Below are 23,541 nucleotides of genomic sequence, written 5' to 3' on the forward strand. Positions count from 1 at the left end.
GGAAGGAATGCAGGGATGTAAGGGATACAGAGATCGCCTTGGCCTATAATGAGGGATGAAATTATATAAATAACTGGGAAAAGTAAAATAAATGGTGTCCTCGGCTGAGGCCCAGAAGAGGGATATAATCATAAATGTTATTCCACTTCGATGAGCTTATTTAGTAAGCAAAAAAAAATAAATGAAGTAAATTAAATAAATTCTGGAAATAATTATATTTGTTGTGCCCTCTTCATACGCACCTGATTTCATCCTGCGGTGTTAGGGACCCCACTGCGCCAATAGCGCCCTCTATGTACCGACCTGATATCATATTGGGGTCTTAAGGACCCCGAAACACCGGTGAGTATTTCTGCATAACAATATTAAATCATCCGGGGTGCCAAGGACCCCGAAACACCAGTCAATGTCTCTACATATGGACCTGATATCATATTGGGGTCTTAAGGACCCCGAAACGCAAGTGAGTGTCTCTGCATATCAACATTATAGCATCTGGGGTGCCAAGGAACCCGAAGCACCAGTCAATATCTCTACGTACGGACCTGATATCATATTGGGGTCTTAAGGATCCCGAAACACCGGTGAGTATTTCTGCATACCAATATTATATCATCCGGGGTGCCAAGGACCCCGAAGCACCAATCAATATCCCTACGTACCGATCTGATGTCATATTGGGGTCTTAAGGATCCCGAAACAGCGGTTAGTATTTCTGCATACCAATATTATATCATCCGGGGTGCTAAGGACCCCGAAGCACCGTAGATACTCTTTGCTTACCGATACTACTGCATTCGGGGTGTCTGAGACCCCGAGGAACCGGTGACACCGATATTATGCTGTTTGGGGTTTCAAGGACCCCGAAGCAACTAGCGAAATATAAGAACGAAAAACGAACAAATCGTGAAACTTACTTGTTCGGAATAGTGATGGGTTTGACCGGATCTAGCGAAATATAAGAACGGGAAACGAACAAATCCTGAAACTCACTTGTTCGGAATAGTGATGGGTACAACCGGATCTAGCGAACTATAAGACCGAAAAACGAACAAATCGTGAAACTCACTTGTTCGAGGTAGTGATGGGTACGACCGGATCTGTAGCGCATGCGCACTATAATTATTTATTATAAAACAAACTTGTAAATAATTAAGAAATTATTCATACACAAGTGATCTCGAAGGAATCTGCTATTACCATCAACGTGCGTTAAATTGTTGCAGTGCGAAGTATTTCACATTTTTGTACAAGTATAGAGCAGATGGCGTTCGTTCTCAAGGCAGAAATTCAAAACCCCTGGAAAACAATGGCATGTCTTGAAATGCATGATTTACAGAGGACAGCACAATACACAACACTCTTCGAAGATAAGGTATATAAATCTAATATGTTGTTTTTCTAAGTTTTAAACATAACCTACTTAGATATGAAAACTAGAAAGTGGGAGTAGGTCTATTATTCGTAATCAAATAATCTTTCTGTAACAGTGAAAACGAATTAATTGAAAAAGTAATTACCATCCTCGTATAATTCAGAAGATTTTCATAATGGGCACTGTAGAATATGGTTTTCCAATGATTGGAGGTTTAATGCCAGTAAGCAGAATAAAAAATATATTTAAATAATTGATTAAGATATAACTGTTTTGTACATATAAATTTCTTTTCTCATTGCTTCTCGTTTATTATCAGCAAATCCAAGCTCTTATAGCACCACCTGTATCAGAAGATTCTAAAGCAGCAAAAAATAAAAAGGACAAGGAAGAGAAGAAACATCCATATTTCAAGAGACGAGGACGTGGTCATAATCATGATATCTGTGATGCTTGTAGAGATGGAGGAGAGCTTATATGCTGTGATAAATGTCCTGCATCGTATCATTTGCAGTGCCAGTAAGTTTAGATTGTTAGAAAAAGAAACATTGAATGCTATATAAAATATTATTTGTAGTTATCCAGCTGTGGATCCAGCAGATATTCCTAATGGAGAATGGTTGTGTTATGCGTGTCGTTGTGCATCTAAAAGAAATCTCTTAGACAACAAAGGAAATGAAAAGAACAAGAAGAAATCTGCTTTAGAAGTATTGGCTTTAGCAGCATCTTTAGTTAATCCAAGAGAATTTGAGCTACCTAAAGAATTACAATTACCTATAATGTTTCCTGGTAGTAATAAAGTAGATTATGTATCAGGTAGAAGAGGAAAACAACACAGTGGAACAAATAATGGTATATGTAATATATTTATGGACATTTATGGCATAAACTAATTTCAGTGTCAGTAATACTTTTGTTATCTTAGTAGGGAAAAGTCATTGTTTAGATAACAATTTAATGGTGCCTTTGCCGGCACGTTTATGTTTTGAATGTGGTCGTAGTTGCAGAAAAGCGCCCTTAATAGCATGCGATTATTGTCCATTATATTTTCATCAAGACTGTTTAGACCCTCCACTGACTGCTTTTCCAATTGGAAGGTGGATGTGTCCCAATCATCCAAACCATTTCATAGATCAAAATTTATTGACATCGTGTCGAGTAACAGAACGTATCAAACTTTGGGACAAATATGCTAATCAACGTATAGATCAGCATGCAGTGAAACTAGATTTCTTACGTAAAGCACGCGCGACGAATCCATTATTCCGTACAAAAGTTAAATTAGAAGGTCGAACAAGAATAAAGGTTCCGTGTTCTGTAAAATTTCATTACGAACATCCACCAGAATTAGATCCTGTAAGATTTTATCATGACGCGGTTATACGACCGGTAACCAAAAGTACAGAGAATGGAGAGAATAAAGATTCTACGGAAGAAAGTATAGAAGTAAAACAAACAGAAGAATTAATGGATGTAGAGAAAGAAGTCGAAGAGAGTGGTGAAATAAAACAGGAAAATAATCAAGAAGAAACTAAAAATGATAAAAATGTTGAACAAGAAAATGTAAATGAAAATGAATGTAATGATGATGATAATAGCGTTGAATATTATGCGGAACATTACGGTTATAATGCAAAAGAAGGTATACAATTGCTTGAAAGACCAGTATTAGAAGCATTAGCGTTACAACGATTAGAGCAGATACTAGATCCAGATGGAGAAAATTATGATACAATTAATTGTCAAACGACGGCTAGAGCCGCATTGTTCTCTTTAAATAAGAAACCTAAACCACCAACTTTCATGATTCACAAAACGTTAACTATTGGAAGTGGGCCTAATTGTGACTTGGTTTTATCAAATTATGGTAACTGCAGTTTTACGTCATCGAAACATGCCATTATTTTCTTCGACGAGGTAATTATTATTTAACCTTTTTTATTTTTTACGAAATTCTTACCAATAATTAATTCTGATACTTTATTTTGGCTTGCAGAGTACCAGACGTTATGAATTATTAAATTATAGCGAATATGGAACGGTGGTTGATAACGTACTTTATTCTTGCAATTACACAAAAGTAGTAGATCAAGTGAAAGAAGAAACTGACGATAAAATGCAATTATTAAGTAAAGAACAGGAAACAACGGAAGCAGTAAAGGCTATTATAAAGGAGAAAGTTTTATCCGAAGAACAAACAGAGAGGAAAAAAGTATTATGTAAATGTAACTTAACAAAATATGAAACAAATAATAAAGATCGGTTAGAAGAGGGTTGGGAAGGAAGTGCTATTGTTGCTCATGGATCAACATTAGCATTTGGATGTTTAATGTTTGTATTTAACACTATAAATCCACATTTAGAACGATAAAATTTTATAATGTAAATACTCAATCATTTTCCTGTACAGATATTTTCGTAAGCTATCAATAATTAAATTAGTGAAACAAGTTCGTGTTATTATGAATTTATTAACTGTAGAAATTAATCCAGTGCTTCTTTTTTTTTTTAATTGGTCATGGGAATTCCTCTTATTGAAATCATATTCTCGTGCCACTTTTCAAGTCCAACGAAGCGCGGGAAAACTTACAATAGTAATTAAAAAAGCGTAATACCAAAGGCACCGAATTAATTTGTACATCAAAATGAATTGTTAGAAAAAATACTTTATTATCTAAAATTATTTTCATGTATTTATATCATAATTCATATCTTTATCGTCATCTTCAGTAGGTTCATCAAAATCTCTGATTTTAACATCATCGTCCTCTCCGTATTGAATTATATTATCGATTGTTAATTTAATATCTGCCATACTTTCTTCATTTTTTATATTTAACGGATAAAAACGTACTAAGCTGTAATCTTCTATAAGTCTACCTATAGCTTCAGTAAGATTCCGATACTTTTCATTCCAAGAATCTTTTTCCATATCTGCTAATAAGCTGTGTGGATCAGGTTCTAAGTACTTATCTAATTGTTTTCTCGCATTTTTGGATAATAAATCCATTTTACTAAGGATATTAATATGTGGTAATTCTAAATTAATCATCACGCTAAGCGCGGCCATTGTGCCTGATAAAAACTTCGATCCATCGATCATAAATTGACTATCTACCAAAAAGATTCCACAAATACGAAAATTCAGATTTTGTAACATTGTTATTAATTGACGAATGACTGTCATATGTGAATATAATTCTATCTGGCCTGGACAATCGAAAATTATATAGTCGTCATCTACATCGCCTAGTTTTTCTTCCAACCAAGATGAGTTTTCTATCAAGTATCTATAAACAAAGGTTTGAAGTAATCCTATGATTTACAATAATTTTTAAACAATTTTCTAAACTTACTCCATACAAAATACGAGACCACCGTTAGGTCCAAATCGTAATTCATCATCTTCCATGACATCATCTAATTGAATCAATTCTCTTATGTCAACTAGAGGTTCGTAATCAAAATATTCTGCCGCTGGATCTAAATTTACTACATCTATTACTTTTCTTTCGTCAGCTGCATGTTGTTGCATAGCAGAACAATACGTAGACTATGCAGAAAAGTGTATTTATGTTTAAACATTTTACTCTTAACGTACGAACAAAATTAAATAAACAATACCTTTCCGCTACCGGCGGGTCCCATTACAAGTTGAGCGTATCTCATTTTGTTTGTTTACTACAAATTAAAAGAACAAAACCTCGTAATATTTTAACAGGGAAGGTTAAGTTGGATAGGTTAGTTTTTAGGTTAGCATTTCTGCCCTTTTGTAAATGTATAATAAAACAGAGAACATTTAGTATAACAGTCGTGCCTGTCTTATCAGTTCTTGTTCTACCACACCTCGCATTCACAACTAAAGTGACATAATTTGGACTCCCTTTGATTTTATTTTTTAGAAATTAATCAAAATCAGTACAAGACCGAAAAATTATTAAAATAATTGTTAGACAAACTTGTATATAATTTAAAAACACCGCCATAAATTATTTTTGAAATTCGATCTTAGCGCCATCTATACAAAAACGGCTGAAACTACTTAACAACTTGCCGACAGGGATTCCGAGGGTACATAAACGCCACCTATCAGGAACTCGCTCAAACTAGTCGACAAGTAGTTTCCACTGTTATCGGATAGGTGGCGCCAGTGTTCCTTTGGAACCCCAGTCGGTAAATTGTTGAGTAGTTTCAGCCGTTTCTGTATAGATGGCGCTAGGATCGAAATTAAACAATTTAGGGCGGTCTTTTTAAAATACATACAAGTTCGTCTAACAATTATTTTAATAATTTTTTGGTTTTGTAAAGGCTTGAACACAATATTGTATCTACGTATAAATTAAAGTTAAGAAACCGACACAATATTTATTTTAATATTTTATTATCTATAATAACAATTACGTAGGAAATATATTCTTTTGAAATATAATCAAATATAATTAAATGACATCATTGAAAAAGAGAATTATAAATATATTTGATTTAAATTTACAAAGAATAAAATAATCACTCAATGAATTTACTTGAATAAAAATAGAAAAATAGAAAAACAATTTAATACTTTTAACCATGCAAAATAATGTATGTTCAACATAGTACAAAATAATAAATTTAATCTTACAATTAGTACTCTATCATATACAATACTACTTAAGTGGTTTTAAAATGATCATCTGTGCTTGTGGTATATATATGACCTTCTGAAACTAGGAAATCCAATATACCATCTATTCGTGGAAGAATTGTTTTTGGTACTTTTGCTTTAATTTCAGATCTTTCAATGCCAGATTCTGTATCATTTTGAGCATGTATAATTTTATAAACTAAACTCTGTTCCCCTGTCATTCCATAATCAGGGCAATTTTCTAATTGTTCTCCATTTGTTGCTGCCATAGTACTATTTCCATCTCCTACTTCATTACTTTGTTTGGCCATTGCTTTAGATTTTAATACAATATAAGTGAATTCAAGTAAATGATTTGTCAATTCATTCAAGCTTTGCAATGGCCACATTCGTAAAATGAGAACATGTCTTTTATCATTTTGTTCTCTGAGTAAACCAATTATACGAATATATGTATTAACCTGTATAGTACGATCTGATGCTTTCCTATCTGCTTCTAACCACTTAAGTGCAACAATAGTACCTAAATATGTAAATTAAAAATAAAAGGGAAACTCAAAAAATAAAATAAAGTAAGGAGAATGAATTGAAACTGAATTAAACCTGTTTGGTCTTCGATATCGTAGGATATTTTCGTTGCGGTTTCTTCAACATTGCGTATAATTCCGATTAACGAAAATATACGTGCAGGAATACCCCAAATTGTTATTTCATCGGTAGAAGTAGCAGTAAGCAAATGTCCAATCATAATAGGAACGATAGTTTGAGTTTTTCGTGATTTTACAGTGTTTTGATCGTCTTTGCGACTAGTATTCGCAAATCCACCATCAAAAGTTGCGCTAGTATCCAAATGCGATTGCCACATAATGCTATTAAATTTAATTACAATCTTTTAAGTTCTGAGTATTTCTATTACGTTGATCACTAAAAATGTGCTAACCGGTCAGAATTTACGCGCGAACGTGTGATCATATATCATGTATAAAGACTAGATCAGCAACAAAATAAAGTATACCATGATGTAAGGTTTCTTCAGCAGATTTGTTTTTGCCCTATAAATAAATGATCACATTTAAAAAAAAACAATATTATAGTTGTTTTTATTTTAATTTTAATATATTAAAGTTATATAAAGAAATATATAACATCGATCTACAAATTATTTGAATATTCATTGAAAATATTTATGAACAAAAAGAGTTGAATAAAATACAAATCCAATTGCGTGATTCATGAAATGTGTAAGTTCGTTTTTTAAATAATCTGATAGGTTTGATTTTACATTTTAAATCATTCACAAAACTGATGTAAAACACCATCCAATCTCATTGGATATTTATATTGATCGAAGAACCGGCAATAATTTAAAATAAAAAAACATTGAAGTAAAAAAAATCAATGTAAATATGCCTTACGATGTGAGCATGCAGCGGATGAAGGAAAAGTTTGGTTTGTTGATTTAAAACTATCATAAAAAGTATCATGGCGTCACACACCCATGTGGACAATACCGTTAACGAACGTCGTTTACGTCCGATATACGGTAAGTACGCTGTAACTATATTTATAAATCGATACAATTTTAATTTTTTAATTTTTCTAAACGATATTTTTTAATATTTTGCTGGTAACAAGGTTATGTAACATTATGTATTTCAGATTGGTTGGATAATGGAAATAATAAGAAAGCACTTCAAGAAGCGGATAAAGTGCTCAAAAAGCAACCAAGCAATCAGTGTGCCAGAGTACTTAAAGCCTTGGCTTTGTTACGACTTGGTAAAGAAAATGAATGTCAAATTATTATGGATAAAGTACGTTCAGAGGTACCTTGCGAAGACTCTACTCTACAAGTTATGAGTATTTGTTACAGAGAAAGACATCAACGTAAGTTGAAATAATGTTCCAACTTTCCGTCTTAAGATCATTTATTATATATGATAATTGTAGCTGACAAAATTAGTGAAGTATACGAAGCTGCAGCAAAAGCGGATCCCAACAATGAAGAATTATTAACGCATCTTTTTATGTCTTACGTTCGTCTCGGGGATTATAAAAAGCAGCAACAAACAGCGCTTGCCTTATATAAATTAAAACCAAAAAATCCATATTATTTTTGGGCTGTGATGAGCATAGTTATGCAAGCCGTGCACGCGGATGAGAAACTAGCGAAAGGAGTTACCTTACCTCTAGCAGAAAGAATGGTTTGCAAATTTTCGTAGAATTAATATATTATGATAAGAAATAGAAATTATAATTTAAAACTATAATTAGGTACTAAAGTTGATTAAAGAAGGAAAAATGGAAGCAGAACAAGAAGTACAACTGTATTTAATGATATTAGAGCTTCAAGGCAAAAGCGAAGAAATGTTAAACGTATTATCCGGACCCTTAGCTTCGCATCTTTCGTCCGTTCCGCAACACAAAGCAGCGCTTTTACTAAAATTGGAACGTTATTCTGAAGCAGCCGATGCGTATAAAGAACTCATCAATGAAAAGTGAGCGCAATGGAGTTGTACAATATTTTACTTGTAACGGTATTTTAATATTTGTACGTTTTAAATAGTATCGACAACTGGGCGTATTACAAGGACTATCTTCTTGCTGCGCTCAAATTTCAAAAGCCAGAAGAGTGTTTAAATTTTCTCGATAAAGTTATAAGTACATCAGAGAAAAAGGTACGAGCTCCTTATCTTGCAAAATTTGAATTACTAAAACGTACTCATAGTGGAGAAGTCATTGAAAATTGTGTTGAGCCAGTAGATTTAATGCAACAGTATTTCTCACAATTTGGAGAAAAGGGATGCATTGTTGGAGATTTGCGACTTTATTTAGATCTGTTAACTCCTACAGGCAAATCGCAATTACTTCAAAAAGTAAGTAATAGGATAGTAAAATAGTATACAAGATAATATAAATATTTGTATATGTATTAACGTTTGTAGATAGAAGAAGATGTAGGCGTTAAATCGGAAGAATTTCCAAGTACCATACAACAAATGCAAAAACACATTCACTTGGAACAACTACGACGTATTTGTGGTTTCCATCATCTTCCAAATGCCGATATACAAAAACAGAAACAATTGGTAGAACGATTATGTAAATTATACGAAAAGGGTAACGAATTATGTCCAATCGAGGAAAGACTACCAACAGATTTTTGCCCTGCAGATTCTTACATACTTTTAGCTACACATTTGTTACACGAATTATGGTACAATACAAACGAAGCAGTTTATCTTTACAGGTAATGTTATCTTAAGAAATGATATTTAAGGAAAAAATCAGACATATTATATAAAAATAATACATTTTTACAGGGCAATGGCGTTATTAGAGCGCGGTTTGTTATCAAGCCCTGCAAATTTTCATATAAAAATTTTACTAGTACGAATATATTTAGAAGCTGGATTGGTAGGCGCAGCCGATCATATTTTCACGTTGTTGGACGTTAAACATATTCAATTAGACTCGTTGGGTTATTTACATGTGCCATTACTCGCTTCGCTTGGCCACCTTTCATTAGCTTCCATAACCTTAGATCACGCTACTAAATTTTTCATTGCAAATTACAAAGATGTATGTATTGGTATATATCATCAAACTGTGTACACCTAGATGGTAAGATATTTATTTTTCAAATTTTCATTGCGAACAGAGTGCGGATCATTTAACGTTCGCTTATAAATATGGAAGTTTCGTAAAGATTCAAGAATTCGTGGAATTGAGAGACCGTTTGGAGAATTCTTTTCACTTTGTCATGACCACTTTAGATAAAATGCTGTTGGAATTAAGTTGGTGCAATAGTTCAGCGACTCTGATCTCTACGTTAAGTAACATGGATATTCAGCCTAAAGAGGATTCGGTTCGTTTGAAGTCTCTACGGGATAACCGTGACTTAGAGGTAATTTATTCCAAGTTCGCCAAATCGATAAGTCAATTAATATGCTACATTTGAACAGGTCGTTCGTGGATGGGAACCGTTGCCGGTAAACGATGAAGATCCTCGAATGCAAGAAGAAACGCGTGCTTGCATGTTAAAATTACTTATAGCAAGAAATTTAATATTGAAGATTATAGCGGCGTGTGTGACACCTGATAGTTCTTCCCTTCTTACTCGACTATCCGGCGAGCTGGAACAGTTGGATAACGAACAGATTCCTCCGGTTCTTCAAAAGTTTGAACCAGAGGGGAAGAATAAAAATAGACCGTGTAAAATATTAGTTCCTATGGATGCGGTGGAAAGGTTACGCGAAGCTCATTATTCCGAACAATTAAAAACAATTGCTCGACTTGTCGAATCTCTCGCTAATTCTCGTTACCCTGATTTTGAATGCATTCAAATGCTTCGCGCCTCTCCATGCCTTCAGACAATAGACTTCCCTGAAAAAGGAGTTCCAGTGTCTTTCAAGCATTTTTTACTGAGAGCGTCCACGTGTAGTGAATCTCTTGCAATTATCAGTGCCATATGTACTTTGTGGGCGACACAGTTACAACCTCAGGCTTCGCAGAAGAAAAATAAAAAGAAGTGTAACAAGCAGATAACGTCAATTTCGTTAAACGATAATGACCATGTAAGACAATTTAGCAAATTCTCCATTTTTCTTATCTTTTCATTTGAATAATATATCGTTATTGTTTTAGAGTTGGAAAGAAGTTGCAACGTTACTTTCAGAGAGGGTAGAAAATTTAGATTCAGTGCTAACAGAATTTGAAAAATATCAGCTTCACACGGGACTAGATAACGAGGACGATGTATGTGCAGCGATAATCAAACACGGACAAGCCAGTCTTGGACAAAGTTGCAGATCATTGAAATCTCGTGCTCAAATCACGTTAAAACTTTTGGGCGGTTTAAAAAGCTGAAAACTGTACAAACATTCTTGTACAAAGAATATCCATCCAACCATTTACTGATTTTCAAAGCTAACTCATTTTATTGTGTACATAATTCTTAGTCCTAACCAATTATAAATATCGACTGAATTGTTTATTGCAAATTGAAATGATTTGAATTGTTTTCATTTCATAATTAAATTCATCAACATTTAGTAATTTAATAGTTCTTGAATGATTTTTCTTTTAATATTTTCACCTAGAAACGGAACACACTGCCACCTTATCTGGAGTTGTATTTAAAAATAACAAAATACAGCATTTATAAGATTTAGCCTAATGTAATTTCAATTACTTTAACAAATAGTGCGTATCTGTTTATTGTTACTTTTATTTATACATGCTTGAAAATTTCTGTATAATTTTTCAAACATTTATTTCGAGGTAACAGTGTGTATCTTCTTGGAATGTGTATAAGTGATCCTGATTAACTGTGTTATAATGTTACAAGTTAATTTTAAAAAAGAAAACGTTTTATTTGTTCCTTTTTGTTTTATGTTGAAGATTTTTAATTGTATTTTGCTTTATACACTGTACATGAATAAATCTATTATTTATTAATCATATAATTTTAACAATTGGTTAATTTTGTGACAATTTATTAAAATTTATTGTAAATAGAGAGATAATAAAGTTTTCTAAATTGCAACTGACGAGTACTACTGATTTCTTCTTTTTATGTATTAAACTAAGCATAGAAAATGGATGCAGGTTACTTCGAAAGAAGGAAAATTTGAATTTTTACATTTGTCAAGTAGCAAAAAAGGAAATTTCTGCAAAAAGCTTTTAAAAAATGTTTCATAGGTTAGAAAAATGTTAATTACAAAGTTTTCGACATTACCGACATTTACCACATTTCTTACATATTTTCTACACTGCATATAAATAGATATTATTTATTATTTCTATGTTCTGTCCACAAACACATAATTAAATTATTAAATTATTATTTATTACTTCAATGTCCGTAACACTTCTTAAATAACTATTGTTCATAGGTTGAAAATATAGTAAATATAAAATGGCGAGCTAGTATTTCATATGATTATTTTAATATCATTTTTAAACTGAGTGTAGGAAGATCTGTTTTAATTTAATCAAACAAAATAATTTATTTACCCACTATAAAGTTTTCCAATTAATGTGCCATGAATTCATTCAATCCAACGATTGAATCTATTCAAAACACTTCTACCCTGCCCATTAACGAGGAACATAATTGCACTGCTATTAATGAGACCACCGGAGCAGTTTGCGGTGAAACCGAAAGTCTGAAAATTATTAATGAATTTCAGAAATTATACGAGACTCGGATTCAAAATGTCGATCATGAGCTTGAAAATGAATTTGATCAAGTTTGCGTAAGTTTCTTTCATATAACAAATTAATTTTAATATACAATGTTATTGAAGTAAAGAAATATTTTGCAAAGATAAGAGCAAAATATAAACCATATTTCTGTATGATAACAAATACTCAAACTTTTTAGATGAAATTAGAAATATCCAAAGAATGGATTAAAAATTTAAGAGAACAAAATGTTATGTTGGTGCGAGTAGTGGAAGATTTAGAAGAGATTGCTTGCAACAGAGTTCAATTACTAGAACAAAAATTAAAACAATCATCAATGATAGTTTCTGAAAATATGTCAAAATCAAATCATACAGAAAAGGCAAGTATCTTGTAACCAAGTAATTCATTTTAACTTTCTTAACTAATTCAAATATTATCGTAGAATATACATACACTTTCGAATCGTATCAATAATTTAGAAAAAGATGAAGAATATATGAAACAAAAAATTGAATTTCTTCAGAGTGATATTAGAGGGTTATTGGAATTAATACGACGTGCTGTACAAGAAAATAATTGGAACTTGGATGACATCAAATTTTTGGAAATACAACCCAGTGACATTCCTGCTCCTGTTAAGTAAATATCTCACTGCTTTTGTTTTAATTTTCTAACGAATCTAAAATAATTTTTTTATGATTCTTTCAGTTGCACCTGTGACCAGGTAAATATAAATGTAGATGCTGATAAGAAATTAAAATTGGCAATACGAATTAGTCGGGATTTCATGAATAAATCAAATTATCCTTTAGGTGGAAGTATTTGCATGTTACATTCTTCTCGTTCGACAGTTCTTTAATTAAACTTTTACTTTTTATTGTTAATTATATCATTTTAATTTCCTACACTCTTTTTAATAAATTCTTTGTCAAAAATAGTATATATATATAAACGAATAAATGGTGGGTATTTAAAATACAATATACATGCATTGTCGTTTCTTTTTATATTTAAATTTTCTAGAATATTTATTAATACTTTCGAGATAAAATTAATTTTATCGTTTAAAAAACAGGAAGAGATAAGTTACAAAAAGATGCAATCTTTGAAATTACAAATTGAACGTCTGCAAGAAAAGGAAAATAAAATGGCTGGGTAAGTGAAAAGTAGAAAATTGATTGAAACAAGAAATATTCCTATTATTAATGAGTCTCATATTTTTCTAGATACCAAAAAGAATTAGAGAACAAGTTAATCGATCTAAACACAAAATTACAAGCTAAGGAAGATGTTATAAAAAAATACGTTTCCCAGTTTCAAAACTTCAGTGATAATCTTAAAAGGCAAGCTAAGTTTGAAGATGAAATTGCGTGCAGTAGCGATCGACAAACGTTTGATGTAAGTTAATATTTTTTAAGATTCATAACAAAATGAAATAGCCGACAAAGTTAAATGGTTGAAGTTGACGAATAAATAGCAAAATAATAAGGCAATCATGCTGAAATTCAAACGAATTTCTGTAATTGGACTTAAAACTCCTGTTGCTGTTCAGATTATGTTAACGGCTGATATTGTGGAAAATCTGTTGAAAGAAAAAGATCTAGAAATAAGGGAATTGCAGCGGTGTTTGCACGACGCGAAATCTAATTTAACAGTAATAGTTCGTGATACCGATATAAATGTAAATAATTTGAAAGTGCAATTAAGTGAGAAATGCAAGAAAATTGAAGAAATAGAACAGCGGATTGCTAAACTCCAAAAAGTTTGTGTCGTTTGTTTATACGCATAGCAGTATATTTTGTTCCAACTCTTACTCTAATGATATAAACGTTAGGATTCTCGAGAGAAACAAGAAATGTTAACAGTTGAAATGATGAAAAAGGATGAAATAGTATCATCACTACGAAAGCAAGTAACTGTGTTGCAAAAACAGGTTCATTGCGCGAACTTACAAACTCAATGTAAAGAGGGTATCGTTAAAGAAGTACGAAAAGAACTAAAACAAACTGTGGCCAAGGTATAAATAATAGCACTCCTTTGCTTTTATATAAATAATCTTAATATTCTTTATTTCCAGTTACTATATTCTGGATTTCTTCTTTGTTATGATAAAATTACAATTGATAGTCAAGAAATGGAATCGTTTTGTAAATTATACGCCTGTTCAGATCATAAAAATTGTATTTCCTTTTTGCAAAGTTGCATAAAGAATGCGACAGAAGCAGAAAATATAGCTACGATTGAAGAAAAAATCAACAATTTAAAAGCGAAAGCGATAAACTATCATAAGAGTAGAAAACATTTAAAGGACATTGATAAGAAGATTTTAAAATACAGCAAAAAATTACCACCTTTTACTAAACATGTAGAATTTCGAGATTGTAAAAAACCGGTTGTTTTAGAAACAAACTAATATCTACTAAATTAACTCGTATGTTAATTAAATACCAATGTCATTGGATCAAAAACGTATTTCAGCATGATTGCTTTTTATATTGTTACTTATTTAAATGAACTGTTGGAACAATACAATGTCGAAACTTAATTTATTTATTATTCATATTTTTAAATTCCATTTCAGGAAACATGTGCAGCACCAAGTGTCTCTGTGGATATGAAGACATTTCAACAGGTTAGTAAAAATACAAAGTATTCCAAGAAACTGAACCATCATTAATGCTTAAAAGCATTAACTTATATCAAGTTCTACAGAATAAGAATTCTAAGCAATACTATGTTTTAGGATACCAAAATGTTAAACAACCCTATAAATCAGCAGGTAATAAATAGTTATTGTTGTTATTAGAAAATGTATATTTTATTATAATATATCTTTAAACTTCTAGAATCAAATAATATCATATTTGACAAGAGTAAAACTGTTGATGGAGCAGGAAAAGGATGATTTGCTTAACTTAAAAATGGAATTAGAGAAAACTATAGAAAAATTATGCTGTGGCAAAGATGAAGTTGGTAACTTTAATATAGTCTATTATATTTTAATTAAAAATTGATTGATTTTTGTTAAATGAATTAATGTTGAGGAAAGAAAAAGCCAATGCTTAAATATTCAAATAGAAAATGAAATAATAGTTAAAGATCTTATTATGTACTACTAAACAGTTTTCAGTTAATATCATAAAGAAATCGCAAGAAGAATAGTTGAATTTAATATGGAATTCCTGCATGATTTACAAAATCTAAATAAACACAATCATAACAAATGCAATAAATTTTTTCGATTGTAACAAAATATAGAGAAATAAAAATTTTATGGTTAATATACATAATCAAAAAAATTATATTAGTGATTTTTTGTTACGCAGGATTATGAATGCGATGCGAGTAACATAATGCATAAACTGACAAAAGGTATTGAATATATAAATAAAATCTATTCAAGAAAGGATGAGTCAGTTGCAGTTATTAAATCACTTGTACGTATAGCTTTTAAAAATATTATAAGATCTTATAGTATTTTATATCACTGTCCATTGAAAACGAAAAATAATAGCCCGTATTCTATAGAAAATATAAATTTGATAGTTAGTTAATAAGATTCTAATAAGATGTATAATTATTAAAGTATAAATTACACAGTATTAATGAACAGAAAATGTATTTTAGTCGTGCGTAGATATTAATGGACAGTTTAAGTTAATGGATGTACTTAGGGCGTGTGCTATCGAGGCCCAAGTTACTATGGAAAACATTAAAGATGAAATGAACGTGATTGTTTCTACGTTTAAATTTAGACATCAAAAGGCAAGTATTATATTTTCCACTAACTAATATAAAACTTATGAATAACAACATAAAATTGTTGCAGTACGTTGATTTAAACAAAGAGGTTCTAGATGTACAAAATCAACTAATAAGGAGTGAAGAAAAAATATCAGAAACAATTAACAAGTTGCAATTACAAGTAAGGCTCATTCATTAAAGTATATTTGATACCGTTACTTTGTCTAAAATTCTGATTTACAATAGGAAAAAGAGAGAGCAAGACGTAACGAAAGAATTACTTCAGGAAGAATGAAATTGAAGGACATGAAAAATGAAATAAATCATGCTCAATCTCGGTTCTTGGTTCACATTAATGAAATACAAGATAATGTATCGGTGAAATTTGAATTTTCAAGATATTGTATAATAGTTAATCGTTAAATATTAAATGATTCTAATTTTACAGGAAAACATATCCGGGTATACAGAAATGTGTATTTGTAATGAGTTACTTCATTCGGTAATCGAAGAAATAGAAGGAACATCAAATAATTTACAAGTATATCAAGATCAATGCTGTGTCTCGTCAGATCTAGAAGAACTGAGGAATCAGTTTTATAAAGTTAATTCTTCCATAGAGAAATTACAAGAAAAAACAGATGAAGCAGTTAGTATAATGAAAGTATTTATTTCATTCAGTTTTTTGGTGTTAATAATTTGATTTTTTCTAGTTATCAGAACATAACATAGTGGAAACAACTCTTTTGCAAAAAGAACAAAAATTGGAACAATTAGAAAAAGAAGTAGATAGAATTCATTCAAAAATACAAAACTTATTGGAAAGGTTTCTTTCCCCAAACGAACAGGTATCTGATGGTAATGTTATCGAGCCTCAGTTATATACACAGGTAATATTTTATTTTATTTTTCATTGGCTTTTATGAACACTATGACATAAATTAACTTTCTATATTATTATCTTAGACTTTAAATGAAATACTGCAAACCAAACAAAATTTATATAAATTAAGAAAAGAGCATGACGAGTTGAAGTCTAAAATTTCTCAAGTAAGAGAATTATTCTAATCATACCTTATTTTAATAAAGGCTACTAGTGGGTATCTATTGAGGGGATGGTAGTTGGGGTGAACAATTTCTTTTTTACCACAATGTTTGTTAAGGTTTAGTTTTTGAGTGATTAATGAAAAACACTGGGAATACTTAAAACCGAACTCGACCTTGGTCGGGAACACACTACTTGGCGCGTCGGTTCGCAGCCAACATTCCCGCGATGCGCCTGCGCACTATGCACGCCCAGATTGCGCCTGCGCATTATGTGTGCGCTTAGATTGCGCGGTAATTTTCATTAATAATTCAAAAGTTAAGCTTTAATGAGTATTTTGGTAAAGGAAAAAGTTGTTTAGAATCACCTCAGCTATTATCCCTTGCAAATATGCCCACCCATAATCGAATACCCTGTATTATATAAATATAATGGATTTATAGAAAACAGCTTATCAAGAGTGTAATGAGAAAACATGTTTATGGAAATCTAGAGTAACCGATTTACAAGATCAAGTTAAAATATTACAGCATGAGGTATCTAATTCTACCTTATTTTCCATAATCTATTATTTAGCAGTAACAACGTTGATCTTTTAGGCAAAGTGCAATGTAGAAACAAACAATTTCTTAAGAAATAGTATTGAATCAATGGAAGAAGAACGTCGTATAGCACGAGTAAAGTCAGAAAATTTTCGACGATCTCACTCCATTGACAACATGGAACTAAAGAAACAAATTATAGAATTAGAAAATACTGTAAATGTTATCTAAATTTGCAATTACATTTTATTAAATATCAAACGTATAATTGTTTAACTACATGTTTGAATTTCAGCTCAAATTGCAAAAAGAAATTGAAGTTACTCTTCGACAACAGCTTAGTGATAACGAAATTGAATTTAAAAAATCTAAAGAACTACTAAATTGTTCTGTAAGTCAAATTTTTTATTTTTTATTCATTTATTCCGTTCTATATTATATTAATTCCTTTTATATTTACTATAAAGCATTTTGAACATAATAGCGAGGAAACATTGATCCCCTGTGGATGTTACCAATTTAAGCACGATACAATGGTAAATTTGATTAAATGTTTTTCATAGATCTAAAGAAGATTAACAAATTCAGAGCAATAAATAGATTTATTTTCATAGATTGTACCTCAATTATTCAAAACACTCCAAAACACCATGAACTCTACAAAATGTGGTCTTCAAGAACTTAAAGCAGAATTGAAAAAATTGGTTTGTCATTAAATTGATAATATTTTAAAAAAGCGAAGTTAAAAACCACAAAGTGAAGTTAAAAACTCTTGGTTTTATGTTTCAGATTTGTGAAGATTTATCGAACATCGGTTCCTCTGCAAGATCAATAATGAATATAATAGACAAATTACAGAAGTATGAAGATGAGTTAGATAATTGTTCTCAAGAAATTGACAAACTAAAAAATACTTTATATTCTAAAGATAAACTTGTAAGTATTATTTATGACTTTTTTATCGTATGAATTTTAAATACTCAATATTGTATTTAAGCTGGAGAATATGGATGAAATAATTAGAATTCAGAAGGATTCGATTGTGATGACGCAAGCGGAATTGAAAGAACTTCAACAGAAGCTGCAGAAAAAGGTATGTTGAAATTCGTTTTTATTTTGTTTTGCAAAATTTTGTGATATTAATCGGGCTTATAAAAATTTAATAATTTAATAATTTTACATTATTGATATGGACCGAGATCCCTTAGCTTTATTAACAGTTATGCCAATGTTTAAAACTACTATCAATGTTAAACGTAAGTTAGATATAAATCTACTTAGAAATTTTGAAACAAAACACAATTTGTTTAAAGCTTTCGTAGTTGTAATTATTTACAACATTATAATTTATTATATTTTCTATACACTTGAATTGTAATAGAATTTGATATTGTGAAAATTAAAGCAAGAGCATTAAAATATTATCAAGATTTTATTATCAAAGGTATGTGTATTACAAATATTGAAGTTGTAATATTAGAATATAATGTATACTTTTCTAGATCGATAATCAGGATCAAATAATATCTCAATACGAAAAGGAAAAAACAGAATTAACTAAACAGGTCAGTACCATCGAACATGCGAACATTTCTTTTTATCAAGTAATGAAAAAATCGTTTATTTTTTAGAATGAACTTCAGGTTCAAACAATTGGTCATTTACAAAATGCTGTAGTAGAAGCTAAGAAATGTATAGATCAAATGGGACATAAAACTATGAGTGACGTGAGTGAACAGTGGTCTACAGTTTCATCTTCGATATACAATCAAGGGAATGTGCATGATGTTTGACTTGAATATAAACGTGTGCAGATAACGTTAAAAACTATTTTTATAAGACACAAAAATCTAATGCATTTTCTCTGTTTTTCTTTTTTTTAAGATTTCTGTAATTACCTGTAGTATAGTCTGACAATTTTTATTTTTAAAGTATCCTGTATATTTATATGATTTGTTTGTAAATAATACTTATACAACATGCATGTATTGTGTTTCATATGTTTGATTATACCAGCAATTAATATTTCCATAAATTTTAATATGGTGTGTAATATTAACGATAAAAGTGTATTTCACCAGTGAGTTGTGATTTGTGGAAACAGTAGTGATACGAAGTGATTTTATTAAAGAATTAAAGAAAAGCGATCGAATAGTTAATGAATTACAGCTTCAAGAAAAGAGTGAAATCATCCATTCGCTGACAGTGTACATCGAAGAAGCACAAAGTCAGTATAATGAATGCTTTTCGGAGGTGCGTTACGATTACTAGATGAAAAAAAAATCATTTACAAATATCTGTTTATGATATAATTAATAACAATTTTTCTGTTTGTAAAGGCTGCTAAGCAAGATACGTTGTTGGATTTACAAAGAGACGAGATTCGTAATCTACAAGAAAAAATTGGTTCCAGAAAAATTGATAATTGTTTAACAATTATTGAATATTACTCAATTTTGAAAACAATACAGGTAGAAGAATCTGGAAGATTATTTTAAATATTTGTATGGAATTGCAATAATAAAAAAAAAACATATTCTTGTCTTGATCAGGGTTTTCTTATATTTTAATATTTAGTTGTAACTATTTTAATAAAATTAGTATTAATTTTTATATTATTGATTCTTATAAATCATTTTTAGGAGCAATTGGAGGGTCGTGTTAACGATATGCAACTTTTAAAGGACAAGGTAAAAAATTTCTATTTGCTTATCATTGCAAAACATTATATTCTTTTGTTGCAGATTGATACTTTGCACAAGTCAAAATGTTATTTGCAAACTACATGTATAAATATGAAAAAGTTGTGGCAAGAAGCAGAAGGAAAATTGCAAGAATTAAAGTAGGTTATTGATGCAACATTTTATTAATGTAATATTAGAAAAATTCTTGTAATAATAACTTTCATTAATTTATGTAGAAGAGAAGTATTGAAACCAGAACAAACAGTCAAGTGCACTGAAGATAAAGAATGTCAGTGTAAAGTTGAAGTTGCAGATAAAGAGTGCGCGATCGAAGATACTAACAATTTTTATAGCCCGTTATGCGGTGCTAAAGATTCTTCCTACGAACATGAATTACAATCAGAAATCAATATCTTAATGAGAGAGAATGAAGATATGAAAAAGCAATTGCAAAAATATAAATTAGATTTTGACATAATTGAAAAGGAACTGAAAATAGAAAGGGAGAATGACACTTATACCCAGCAAATTTTATTCGAATTACAGAAATTAAGAGATACAGGATGTTGCTTACAGTATGAAAATGAACAACTTAAAGCCGAATTAAAGAAACAAACGAACAAAACGGAGGATTTGGTGGAGAAGTTGCAGTATATTAAAGAAAATGACGTGAAATTTGGAAAATTGTTGAAAAAATTAGACGATAAACAGATGCAGGTATAACTGAAAACAGAAACATCTATAAAACAAAATATTAATGTATTACTTTCAATTCCATTTAGATTAACAATTTATATAGTCAAATAACGAACAATGAAATTACCATAAAGAAGCAAACAGAAACTATTGAAGAGCTAAAAAAGAAATTGAATACAAAGAATCAACAAATCGAAGGATATTTATCCGAATTAAATGAAACAGAAGAGGAGATGACAATTTTACATAATCAGATACAATCATTGAAAAACATGTTAAATGAAAAATCAAACGATATGGCTAAATTGCAAGCAGATAATAAAATGTTAAAGGTAAATAATAGTACTGCCAATGTTTTTCTTACAATCATTAACTGGTGTATTATTAAAAAAACGATTCATTGCAGAATGATAATTCTATATTAAGAATGGAAAACAGCACTTTTGAGAATAAATCAAAAGAAGATATTTATCAGTTGCAAGTGATGGTATTCGTTTAAATATATATCTTAATATTGATGTAACAAGGAGTTTTTTGATATTTTAAAATAATACTAATATTTTAATTTTATTTTAGTTGAACAAGGTACAAACGCAGTTACGTTTTACCGAAAACAATTACCACTGCGTCACAGAAGATTTTAATAAAACGCAAGAGCAATTAATTAAAATAACAAAACGTGAAGCAGATTTACAAGAATGTTTAACAAATATGGTATTTATTAAATTATTTGGTTAAAAATTTTATCACTTTCCTATATATATAATTATTTTAGGAAAAGGAGTATTGTTTAAAGCTATCAAATATCGAGGAAGAAAAAGCTAAACTTGGAGACTGTTTGGATAAACTTAGAGATGAATTAGAAGAGATTCAAAGAAACTATTCATCAAAAAGTGGGGAACATTGCAAACTCCAAGATATTTGCAAATCTTATGCAGAACAATTAGACATTTTACAGCAACAGGTGAAATAAGTTAATTTAATATGAATAATATTTAAAATATTTAATGTAAATAAATTTATGTTGTTAGATTGACAAAGAACGTGAAAAGGTTAAAAAAATAGAAGAGTCAAATCGGTGCATGGCGCAACAATTGCAAGAATACAGAGAACAGAATTGTATTCTTCTTCAAGATAAAGCACTGGCAGAACAAAATAATTGCAAAGTTATTTCGGAGGTAAGAGAATACCTAACTGTATATAAAAAAAAAGAAGATAAAAATCAAAATTACATTCTCTTTTAGCTACAAGAGACTCATAAATGTTTATTGGAACTGAAAAGAGAATGTCAATTAAAAAATAAATCTCTAGCTTGTATATCTGCAGAACTGACAGAAACAGCCATAAGTAGATCAGAACTTTGCAATCAGTCGCAATACGTTGTTTCTTGCATTCGTGTTTGGATGGAGGAGCAACGGGAATATATGAACAAACTTAACTTGTCATTGAAGTCTCAAAAACAGGAGTTATTACAGCTTGAATTTGAGAAAAAGTAAATAACAGCATAGATTCATAAGTTCAGAATGTTTGAAACGAAAGAAAATTATTTTTCAGGGGTTTGTTGGAAGAAGGAAAAAAATTAAGACGTATAAATCACTTACTGACTCAAAAATTGAAAAAAATACATAGATACGGGAGTAAAAATGTTAAAAATGTCTGCGTAGAGTGCCAAATACTGCCGCCAACTGTTGATATACACCTTCCTATGTACTCTAAACACTCATCTCCGCAAAAGGTAATAATTACCTTTTCAGAAATTTATATTTCATAATTTTGCAATTTACTAAATAATAAGTAAAATAGTATTTGGTCATTATCGAATAATGATAAAATATTATTTTCAGAAACTAAGTCTTACAAAAACAGCCCGTCGTATTTCGGCAGGTGGAAACGCTTGGTGGTATCCTAAAATGCAATATTTAATAAACGAGCTAAGAAAAAGCAAATTGAAATATAATGAAAACTGTTATAATGGAACGAATACTGATGTAGGATTAGAAGAAAGTCGAGACTGCGGTTATCAATCATCTACTAGTAAATGAAAACGTTATAAAACGTAATTGCTGAAAAAAACAATGACCTTTTATAATGAAAGTTCTGACAACTTGATCACTAACTCGTCAGATTTTTTTTTATACTTACATAAATGAAAAACGCGGTTTTTAAGTATAAATATATATTTACTTTAAATTTGGTTAATCTTCTTGGATCGAACTTGTCAGATTATTTAAGTTCATAGAAAAACAATAATATGTGTGACATAGAATATGAATTAATACAAGATTTTCCATATACATTTCATGAAATGCTTTAAATAGAAGTTTGCATTCAGCCACAGTAAATATCTCCATACTTTTTGGAGGATCCTAAAAATTAGACATTATCAGATATTAAAGATTTGCTTTAAATCATTGGCGTAACTAGATAGGGGCCAGGGTGGTCCTGGCACCCTCCAATTTAGAAATGTAGGAAGTTTAGGCCCACCCCATCCAAAAATTCTAGTTACGTGAATGCTTTAAATATAAATGCATTTATCAGTATCAATATAAATACTTTGTAAATTTCAATGCATTGATACAAATTATATGTAACAACTAAAAAAGAAAATTTTGAGTAAGTAACCGCAGTTAGAGATTTGATAT

General features: G+C 30.4%; 5 protein-coding genes across 12 annotated transcripts; 3 read left to right on the forward strand and 2 right to left on the reverse strand.

Moving 5' to 3' along the window:
* Positions 1 to 1,212: 1,212 nt before the first annotated feature.
* LOC117608270 (uncharacterized) lies at positions 1,213 to 3,752 on the forward strand. Of its 3 annotated transcripts, XM_034333135.2 has the most exons (6): positions 1,213 to 1,375; positions 1,491 to 1,598; positions 1,695 to 1,894; positions 1,953 to 2,227; positions 2,301 to 3,292; positions 3,372 to 3,752. In XM_034333135.2, the coding sequence occupies exons 2-6, from the start codon at positions 1,551 to 1,553 to the stop codon at positions 3,744 to 3,746; spliced, it is 1,890 nt and encodes a 629-aa protein (XP_034189026.2). In that variant the 5' UTR covers positions 1,213 to 1,375; positions 1,491 to 1,550; the 3' UTR covers positions 3,747 to 3,752. The 3 variants fall into 3 exon arrangements, with proteins under 3 accessions (XP_034189026.2, XP_034189024.2, XP_034189027.2); XM_034333133.2 differs by lacking the exon at positions 1,213 to 1,375 and having other exon boundaries at positions 1,387 to 1,598; XM_034333136.2 differs by lacking the exon at positions 1,213 to 1,375 and having other exon boundaries at positions 1,387 to 1,598; positions 2,304 to 3,292.
* Positions 3,753 to 3,871: 119 nt separating this feature from the next.
* Positions 3,872 to 5,140, reverse strand: LOC117608278 (GPN-loop GTPase 3). Its single transcript, XM_034333153.2, has 3 exons — positions 5,000 to 5,140; positions 4,732 to 4,928; positions 3,872 to 4,665 (listed from the first exon to the last, which is right to left on the reverse strand). The coding sequence occupies exons 1-3, from the start codon at positions 5,042 to 5,044 to the stop codon at positions 4,062 to 4,064; spliced, it is 846 nt and encodes a 281-aa protein (XP_034189044.1). The 5' UTR covers positions 5,045 to 5,140; the 3' UTR covers positions 3,872 to 4,061.
* A 690-nt stretch (positions 5,141 to 5,830) lies between these two features.
* On the reverse strand, positions 5,831 to 7,021 carry LOC117608281 (replication protein A 32 kDa subunit-like). The gene is made up of 2 exons (XM_034333159.2): positions 6,603 to 7,021; positions 5,831 to 6,522 (listed from the first exon to the last, which is right to left on the reverse strand). The coding sequence occupies exons 1-2, from the start codon at positions 6,862 to 6,864 to the stop codon at positions 6,026 to 6,028; spliced, it is 759 nt and encodes a 252-aa protein (XP_034189050.2). The 5' UTR covers positions 6,865 to 7,021; the 3' UTR covers positions 5,831 to 6,025.
* Positions 7,022 to 7,296: 275 nt separating this feature from the next.
* Positions 7,297 to 11,403, forward strand: psidin (phagocyte signaling impaired). Its single transcript, XM_034333126.2, has 10 exons — positions 7,297 to 7,542; positions 7,659 to 7,883; positions 7,947 to 8,200; positions 8,271 to 8,494; positions 8,563 to 8,872; positions 8,942 to 9,246; positions 9,320 to 9,578; positions 9,658 to 9,903; positions 9,962 to 10,573; positions 10,644 to 11,403. The coding sequence occupies exons 1-10, from the start codon at positions 7,482 to 7,484 to the stop codon at positions 10,863 to 10,865; spliced, it is 2,718 nt and encodes a 905-aa protein (XP_034189017.2). The 5' UTR covers positions 7,297 to 7,481; the 3' UTR covers positions 10,866 to 11,403.
* Positions 11,404 to 11,897: 494 nt separating this feature from the next.
* Positions 11,898 to 23,519, forward strand: LOC117608265 (uncharacterized). Of its 6 annotated transcripts, none has more exons than XM_034333117.2 (38): positions 11,899 to 12,256; positions 12,385 to 12,567; positions 12,631 to 12,827; positions 12,897 to 12,912; positions 13,264 to 13,343; positions 13,415 to 13,586; positions 14,770 to 14,820; positions 14,932 to 14,967; positions 15,035 to 15,157; positions 15,515 to 15,625; positions 15,816 to 15,953; positions 16,018 to 16,113; positions 16,179 to 16,310; positions 16,381 to 16,581; positions 16,646 to 16,822; positions 16,899 to 16,982; positions 17,421 to 17,513; positions 17,577 to 17,735; positions 17,815 to 17,910; positions 17,987 to 18,055; positions 18,134 to 18,223; positions 18,309 to 18,455; positions 18,517 to 18,612; positions 19,022 to 19,084; positions 19,151 to 19,246; positions 19,689 to 19,772; positions 19,859 to 19,990; positions 20,162 to 20,209; positions 20,264 to 20,361; positions 20,440 to 20,920; positions 20,986 to 21,231; positions 21,306 to 21,386; positions 21,476 to 21,613; positions 21,675 to 21,863; positions 21,931 to 22,077; positions 22,144 to 22,391; positions 22,454 to 22,634; positions 22,744 to 23,518. In XM_034333117.2, exons 1-38 carry the CDS (start codon positions 12,044 to 12,046, stop codon positions 22,939 to 22,941), a joined length of 5,190 nt encoding a protein of 1,729 aa, XP_034189008.2. In that variant the 5' UTR covers positions 11,899 to 12,043; the 3' UTR covers positions 22,942 to 23,518. The 6 variants fall into 6 exon arrangements, with proteins under 6 accessions (XP_034189011.2, XP_034189008.2, XP_034189010.2 ...); XM_034333119.2 differs by having other exon boundaries at positions 12,712 to 12,827; XM_034333118.2 differs by having other exon boundaries at positions 16,179 to 16,304; positions 22,744 to 23,517.
* Positions 23,520 to 23,541: the final 22 nt, after the last annotated feature.

Source organism: Osmia lignaria, chromosome 15 (genome assembly GCF_051020975.1).
Source record: "Osmia lignaria lignaria isolate PbOS001 chromosome 15, iyOsmLign1, whole genome shotgun sequence".
NCBI lineage: Eukaryota > Metazoa > Arthropoda > Insecta > Hymenoptera > Megachilidae > Osmia > Osmia lignaria.